Source organism: Lontra canadensis, unplaced genomic scaffold, assembly GCF_010015895.1.
Source record: "Lontra canadensis isolate GAN:19392208 unplaced genomic scaffold, GSC_riverotter_1.0 scaffold1037, whole genome shotgun sequence".
Lineage (NCBI taxonomy): Eukaryota > Metazoa > Chordata > Mammalia > Carnivora > Mustelidae > Lontra > Lontra canadensis.
Genome location: NW_022632021.1, coordinates 9,210 through 18,202, shown reverse-complemented (window position 1 = coordinate 18,202; position 8,993 = coordinate 9,210). Strand labels below are relative to the sequence as shown.

Below are 8,993 nucleotides of genomic sequence, written 5' to 3'. Positions count from 1 at the left end.
GGGGCTCAATCCCAGGACCCTGGGATCATGACCCGAGCCAAAGGCAGAGGCTTTAACCCACTGAGCCACCCAGGCACCCCTCTTCAGCTATTCTTTATTTGGGGCATCGTGATTGAGATTGGAAGCATATGTTTATTTTTTTCTTTCTTTCTTTTTTTTTCTTTTTTTTTTTTTTGGAAGCATATGTTTAAAACTTCATACAGAGCTTTTTATTCTACCCAGTACTTAAGACTCTGGAAACTCTAGCAGTTATTAATAATTATTAATACTGATTGTGTGCATTTATAATTTCTCAAGCCCAGTGCTCATGAATAAATCTTCATTTAAATGACTATAAATATCCTGTACACAAACTATTAATTCATTTAACACATATTTAGGGAGTATGTACTGTGAGTCTGATGCTGATACAAGGATGAAAAAGAAAGACAAATACTCTTCCCTCATAGAGCTTACATTCTTTTCTCTGTAATGTAGTAGAAAAAGTCATTATTTTGCATATTGCTTTAGAGTGACCTTATAATTTCCTTATTTTCAGTCCATTTGGCTGCTTCTGCTGGAAGTCTCCTATATTTTGCCAGTTTCTTTCCATTTAATACCATTATTCAATTCTACGGACAGATGACCCTTACCAAGAAGGTGGCTGCCTGTCTCAGCTCAAATGTTGCATTGGCACTGGGGATTAGTCATCTGCTCAAGTTGGAAGTAAGACGTATGTGTTTGCCCTGCAAATTTTGCCTTTGCTGTTTGATTCCTTGAAAGGTAGAATTGAGGCAACATAGGTGGGACAGTGGGTAAGAAAGTAAGAAAATCCTATACAAATTATTTATCCCTAGATTTGTTTGTTTATTGTAAAAACAGTTACGTGAGCTAAAAAAAGAAAAATCAGAGTTGTGAAAAATTAGAAGTTCCCCATTACTCCACAATAAGCCTCCAGTTATACTCTCAAATAAAGTAGTTTTAAGCCTGTTTTGCTACTTGCTTTATTTAACTTAATAATCTGTTAGACCTCTTCTCACATAGAGAAATACTAACTTTTTACACAGTCGTTTAATATTCCATCCATTGTGACGTACTATAATTGATTAGTTCTCTAGCAATGTATATTTAAGTGGTTTCCAGTTTTTTGCTATTAGCATAACAATACACATATATTTGCTCAAACAGTATGCATACTAATGTAAATAATTTTTTCAATATAAAAATACTATTTTATAAGATATTCATAGCTTAGCTTTGATTGATATTGCTGTTGTGATAACTCAGTAAGCGCAGAGTAGATACTTCTGCCGGTTTGAGCTAAGAACTTAATTTTATTTTCCATATGAAAATCAAGCTATTACTATCATTTATTGGATAATTTGTTGATCTCTACTGGTTTCAAATTCCACCTTTATTTTATGTCAAGTTTCCACATATGCATGTATCTTTCTGGTGATTTTTTTCCATTCTTTTGATCTCTTTTATTCTACTTTTGTGTCAGCACTACAATGGTTTTCTCATAGCTTTATAACAAGTCTTAATATGTTTGTATCCCCAGACCTTGTTTTTTATTCATGTCACTTTGAGAATCACTTTATCAAAATCTGTGAAAACTCTTACCGGGATTTAGTTGGAATTTCATTACATTTATTCATTAATGAAGATGATTAAGGACTTAATTTTTTCACCTGTGAACAAAAACCTACTCCCAATGAACAGCCAGTCAGAAGAATATACATATAATTTCTGTATGGATACTTGTATTTTTCTTTCTTTATACCTGAAACATTAAAATTTCACTGGTATTTATTTAGATGTGGGATTTTCATTGGCTTAGTCTAAAACAGGATGTATACTTTTTGGTTTTCTAATTAGTTTTTTTTAAAGATTTTTACTTATTTATTTGAGAGAGAGAGAGAAAGAGAGTGAGAGCATGAGGGGGAGAGGGTCAGAGGGAGAAGCAGACTCCCCATAGAGCTGGGAGCCGAATGTGGGACTCGATACAGGACTCCAGGATCATGACCTGAGCCGAAGGCAGGCGCTTAACCAACTGAGCCACCCAGGCACCCACTTTTTGGTTTTCTAATTGAATTATTTTTTATTGGATTAGTTTATTTTATTTAGTTATTGTTTTCTATATTTTCTCTTTCACAAACTCCTGTTGTGTTCTGGCTGGGAGGATTTCTCAAGGTACAGCAGACTTCCTAAAATTGCATTCTACCTTTGTTGTTGTTGGTTCTAATTTGCTGTTCACTGTCTCTCAAAATGGCTTTCATTTTGATAATTTTTAACTCTACTAAATACTTTTTCTTAAACTATTACTTTTTTATAGCTTTTTCAAATACACAGCGCTAATGAATATTCTGATGGTATTGATATATAGGAAAGGGAGGCTGAAGCTGAAAGAAAGGACAAGTTTCACTGACCATATTCATGAAATGTCTTTGAATTAGGAGTTCACTGCAAGCCCCCATGCTTTTTCAGTTATACTATACTTTGTCCAAAAATAGAAGAAATAGAACAAAGGATAACTTTTAAATGACTTTCTTTTTCTCTTCTATCAGAACTTTATTTATTGATTGATTTAGAGAGAGTTGTATGTGCCATGTGTGTGAGTGGGGGAGGAAGAGCAGAGGGAGAGGGAGAGAGAGAATCAAGCAAGCTCCACACCCAGCATGGAGCCCAGTGCAGGGCTGGATCTTATGACCCTGACATCATGACCTGAGCCAAAATCGAGATTTGGACACTTAACCAACTGAGCTACCCAGGTGCCCCAGAACTATATTTAAGCAAAATCTCTTTTTCTTCTGCTTTGTAGTGTAGTCAGCATCCATCTCTAGTGCTGTTGAATATTTTTCCAGATTTGTGTACCCTGATGGTAGTTTAAATGTGAATTTAGTATGAAGGGATAGAAAAATAGGATCTAATAGACTTGCTTTTTTCTTGCCGTTTTTGTTATTATTGTTTCATTCATTGACCTTGTCTCAGTCATTCCTATTTATTTTTGTAGATTCTAAATCGAGGTCAGAAGAACCCAGTATTATTACATATTCTATCATTTTCTTAGATGACTTAAATAATAAGGGTATTAACATATAGATAATTCACAGTGACAGGATTTAGAGTATCAACTTTTTTCTTTGCTGTTTCACAGAGCTGTCATCCATGGTATCTCCTTTTTATTTCAGAAATTGGTATTAGATGGAATAATATTTGGACACAAGTCCACCTTGAGGATAATCTCATGTTTGGCTATATTTTGTTAATGCTTTTACTTGATGCTTTCTTGTATGGCCTTGTGACCTGGTATATAGAAACTGTCTTTCCAGGGCAGTATGGTGTGCCCCAACCATGGTACTTTTTTCTTATGGTGAGTACTAATGCTGTTGTTATTATAAAAAGTCATAGTCCCTTTGAGCCTATTTCTTTTCATATTTATAGGCAAATCAAAAGGTCATATGCAGAATAATTTTCCTGTGCATGCCAGCCATAGGAAAATGCTAGCTATTTCTTGATCTCTTAAAGCCTTCCACATATGCAAATGCATATCTGTGGATAAGACACTGAATCCCCATACATTTAAAAATTGTGAGCAATAGAACTCTTCTTCAGCTACATGGTACATAGTAAATTAGATTGAAGGTTAAAGAAACCTGAAAGTCTGCAGAAGATTTTCCCAGCTAAATAACATGCAATGATTTCTTAGATCCTAGTAAGTAGAGGATTGGGTATTTCCCGTATCTCTGTCCTTACCACCTGTTTACTTTCAAGGAGTAGACCAGTTTACTTAGAGTGGAAGAGTTTCTGCATCTTGCCCTCCACATTATTTCCTGAATAATATACAGTACAAAGAAAGTATTCTGAGTGTGATAAAATGCATTGGCTATGACTTCATTGTTGAATAATTCCATTTTGTCTCTTCTTCCTGAACACTAACATTTCAAAACAATTTTTACTTCTAAATCCTAGAGATATAAATCATACACAATTTTGCTGCAAAGTTCAATCCCTTGAAGTATGCAGTAGCCACAGAGTAAACCAAGCCAGTGTTTTTTTTTAAGTTCTTAGAGTACTTCATTTCTTTTTTCACATTAAAATTTTTAATTCCAATGAAATTCATATGTTAAAATTAACTATTTTGAAGTGGAACAAAACAGTGGAAGTTAGTACATTTACAATGTACTTGCACATACCTAGTTCCAAAATATTTATCACCCCAAAAAATAAAGCCTTATACCCATTAAGAAGTCACATCCCATTTTTCCCTATCCCAAAGCCCCTAACAACCACTAATCAGCTTTCTTTTTCTATGGACTTACTATTCTGGATGTCTTGTATAAATAAAATCATATAATATGTGACTATTCAGCTTCTTTCACTTAACATGCTTTTGAAGTTTATCCATGAATATGTATCAGCACTTCATTCTTTTTGATTACTGAATAACATTCCATTGTAAGTATATAGGACAATTCCTTTATCAACCTATAGTTAGAAATGTAGGACATCTTTTGGCTGTTTGAATAGTGCTGCTAGGAATATTTATCTATAAATATTTGCTTGTGTACCTGTTTCAGTTCTTTTGGGAATATACCTTGGAGTAGAATTGCTAGTACTTAGGATAATTCTGTTTTCATGTTTTCAGTAATCACTAAACTGTTTTCTGCAGTGACTGCACCATTTGTACATTCCCACAAGCAATGTACCAGGGTTATAATTTCTCCACAGCCTCAAAACCCTTTTTTATTCTTTTTCCTTTATTATGGCCATCCTTGTGGGTATAAAGTGGTCTCATGGTTTTGATATGCATTTCCCTAATAATTAATCATGTTGAGATATTTTCATGGGCTTGCTTCTTGGCCATTGGATGTTACTTACAGAAATGTCTATTCAAACTCTGTGACTTTTTTTTAATATATATTCTGTACAGTAGAGCCTTATCAGATACATGATTTACAAATATTTTATTCCATTCTCTGGGTTATCTTTTCATTCTCTTTGTAGTACTCTTTCATGCACAATAATTTTTAACTTTGATTCAAAACCAATTAAAAAATTTTTGTTGGTTGTGAATTTTGTGTCATATCTAATCCAAAGTCATCAAAATTTACCCCTGTGTTTTCTTCTAAGAATTTGATGGTTTTAAAAAAAGAATTGTATGGTTTTATCTGTTAAATTTAGATCACTGATCAATTTTGGGTTGATTTTCATATAGTATGAGATAGGGATTCAGCTTCATTTTTTGGCTGTGGATATCCTTTTGTCCCAATACCGTTCTTTGGAAAGACTGTTTTTCCCCATTGAATGGTCTTAGCACCCTTGTTGCAAATTGACCATAAATGTATGGTTTCACTCTTGCATAACTTAAGTTTATTGCATTGGCCTATACATCTATTCTTATGTCAATACCACACTGTTTGATTACTATAGTTTTATAGTAAGTTTTAAAATCTGAAAATGTCATCCAGATTTTTCTCTTCTTTATCAAGATTGTTTTGGCTATTAGGAGGTCCTGGAGTCCATAAGAACTTGAGATCAGCTTCTGTATTAGAATATTTATAGGAATTACAGTGAATCTATTGATTGCTTTAAGTAGTAGTGCTGTATTAAAAATGCTGTCTCTCACAGGGTTTGAAATTTATTTGGAAGGATCAGAAAGAGGGGAAATGAGACAGGAAAGGAAAGCAGCCAGGAAAGAACATGTCAGCACTATGGGCCCCTGAAGCCCTGTGATGCAGGGAACTCTGGGAATCAGTGCAAAGCACACAGTGATGATCTTGGAATCATCCCCCCCACAACCACCACCAGAAAAATATTGCCTTTCAGTCCATGAACTTTCTTCTTCTTTTTTAGCTTTCTATTTATATTGTCTTTAAATTCTTTCATTGAGGTGTTACAGTTTCAGTATATGAGTCGTTCACCTCTTTGTTTAGGAACTTTGTTCCTAAGTATTTTACTCTTTTGGATGCTATTATAAATAGAATTGTTAGAATAGGATTTTCTTTTCGTATTGTTCATAGCTCACAACTGATGTATACATGTTGATCTTGTATCCTGCCTTTTTGCTGAATTTGTTTATTACCTCTAATAGTGTATATAGGAGAGGATTCTTTGGGCACATCAGTATGTAGAATCACATTATCTTCAAATATAGGTAGTTTTACTTCTTTCTTTCCAGTTTGGATATCTTTTATTTCTGTGAATAGCAAGGATGAAAGCAGGCCCTTGTCTTATTCCTGATTTTAGAGGAAAAGCTTAAGTCTTTCACTATTGAAGACTAAGCTGTGGCTTTTTTCATAAGTTCCCTGATGAATTTCAAGAAACTGTTCCTAGTTTTCCAAGTGTTTTTTTTTTTTATCATGAAACACTTTGTCAGAGGCTTTATTTGTATCAGTTGAAATGATCATGTTCCATTTGTTCTATTAGTGTGATATATTTCATTGATTGGTTTTTGTATGTTAAACCACTCTGAATTCCTAGGATAAATCCCACTTTGCCATGATGAATATTCCTTTTGATATGCTATTAGATTTAGTTTACAAGTACTTTTTGAAGATTTTAAAATCTATATTAGTAAGGGGTATTGGTCTGTAGTTTATTTTCCTTGTGAAGTCTTTGTCTGACTTTGGAGTTTGCTTTTCAAGTAATACTGAGCTCATAGAATGAGTTAGAAAGTGTTCCTTTCTCTTAACATTTTTGAAAGGCTTAGAGAACAATTTTTGTTAACTCTTGTTTAAGTGCTTGGTACCAGTGATGATATCTGGTCCTGGACTTTTCTTTGTAGGCACATTTTGATTACTAAGTCAGTCATTTTATTCATTATAGATGTGTTCAGATGAAATGCTCATTTCTGAAAGCTCATCCTAGTAATTACATTTTGGCTTTCTTTGTAGCACTCCTATTGGTTTGGTGCACCAAAAATTAGTAGAAAAGAAGAGATGAAAAACTGTGGGGAAACTCCAAACAAGTATTTTGAGCCTGAACCTACTACTTTGGTGGCAGGTATCCAGATCAAACATTTGCACAAGGTATTTGTTTCAAAGGTCTCTTTTTCCTGCAAAGACTGAAAGCCATATACTGTGCCCTGGATTTGTAACTGGCCATTTCTAGAAAACAAATAATATGCTTAATAACGAATGGGTCATAATCAGTATAATTGTAATTTAAGAGACATCCATAGAATGCATAGATATATCTTTACAATATAGTATTTACTTCATCATGCTTTTAATCTCCTCTGATGGGCTTGGCAACAAGTGATATTTCAATTTTGTAATAAATTACGTGAAGAAAATAAGCTAGGTACCATAGTAACATCTGAGTGTAAGTGCAGAGGATGACACTAAATGTAGTTAAAGGGAAGTCTCTCTGAGGAGATGACCTTTGAGCTGAGATCTGAAGAATGAGTAGAGCTAATTTTTTTGAAAAGCTAAGTAAGAAAAGAATAATACCCACAGTCAGCAAATAGCAAATTCAATGAACTGAGGTGAGAAAGATCTCCATGTATTTGAGGAGCAAAAAGAAGTCAGTATATTTGGAGGCAAAAGAATGATAGTAAATAGCTTCATTGGAAAGCCATTGATTGGTGATCACTAGAGGAATATGATACACGTGTTTTAAAGATCATTTTGGCTACAGTATGGAAAACAGGGTGTCGAAGGGTGGGGAGTTGAAAAGGAAAAGAATGGGATAAAGAAGACTGGATGCTACTTTTTATAAGAAATAAGAATTGGATAAGGGTTGTGGAAGTGTATATGAAGACAAATGGATAGATCCAAGAGATTGCCAACAGAACTGAGAATACTGGAGGATGGGAGGACACTGAAGGAAGAGGAGTAAACTAGAATAATTCCTAGAATGAGAAACTAGACTAGCATGTTAAAAACAGCAAGTCTGTCATTTACCAAGTTGTAGTAGATTCTCTTAAATAAATGTTTCTTGTTTCCTGTGCTCCCTTAGGACAATTCCTGAAGACGATATGTGATTTTGTTGTTGTTTTGTTTTGTTTTTTAATTTTCACAGCTTTTCTTGTTTCACTGGGGAGTGGGTCTGTGGACCCACTTTTCATGCTGATTTCCTAGCAGTGAAACTCCATAGTTTGGCTATTATGGACATTGCTGCTATAAACATTCACGTGCATGTGCCCCTTTGTATCACTACATTTGTATTTTTGGGGTAAACACACAGCAGTGCTATTGGTGGGTCATAGGTCAGCTCTATTTTCAACTTTTTTGAGGAACCTTCATGCTGTTTTCCAGAGTGGCTGCACCAGCTTGCATTCCCATCAACAATGTAGGAGGGTTCCCCTTTCTCCACATTCTTGCCAACATCTGTTGTTTCCTGACTTGTTAATTTTAGCCATTCTGACTGGTGTGAGGTGATATCTCATGGTGGTTTTGATTTGTATTTCCCTGATGCCAAGTGATGTTGAGGATTTTTTTCATGTGTCTGTTGGCCAGTTGGATGTCTTCTTTGCAGAAATGTCTGTTAATGTTTTCTGCCCATTTCCTGATTAGATTACTTGTTCATTGGGTGTTGAGTTTGATAAGTTATTTATAGATTTTTGGATACTAGCCCTTTATCTGATACATCATTTACAAATATCTCAAATATTTGCTGTTGTGATAACTCAGTAAGCACAGAGTAGATATATCAAATATCTCCCATTCTGTTGGTTGTCTTTTAGTTTTGTCGATTGTTTCCTTGACTGTGCAAAAGCTTTTGATCTTGATGAAGTCCCAATAGTTGATTTTTGCCCTGCTTCCCTTGCCTTGGGTGATGTTTCTAGGAAGAAGTTGCTGCAGCTGAGATTGAAGAGGTTGTTGTCTGTGTTCTTCTCAAGGATTTGGATGGATCCCTTTCTCACAATGAGGTCCTTCATCCATTTTGAGTCTATTTTTATGTGTGGTGTAAGAAAATGGTCTAGTTTCATTTTTCTACATGTGGCTGTCCAATTTTCCCAATACCATTTGTTGAAGAGACTGTCTTTTTTCCATTGGGCATTCTTTCCT

At 34.6% G+C, this 8,993-nt stretch overlaps 1 protein-coding gene across 1 annotated transcript; it reads left to right on the top strand.

Annotated features, from left to right (window-relative positions):
- Positions 1–542: 542 nt before the first annotated feature.
- Positions 543–7,010, top strand: LOC116863387 (ATP-binding cassette sub-family A member 3-like; the record flags this gene model as incomplete). The annotated part of the gene is made up of 3 exons (XM_032850847.1): positions 543–712; positions 3,171–3,352; positions 6,876–7,010. Coding segments are annotated over exons 1-3 (408 nt in total), but the record flags the coding sequence as incomplete, so codon positions are not given.
- Positions 7,011–8,993: the final 1,983 nt, after the last annotated feature.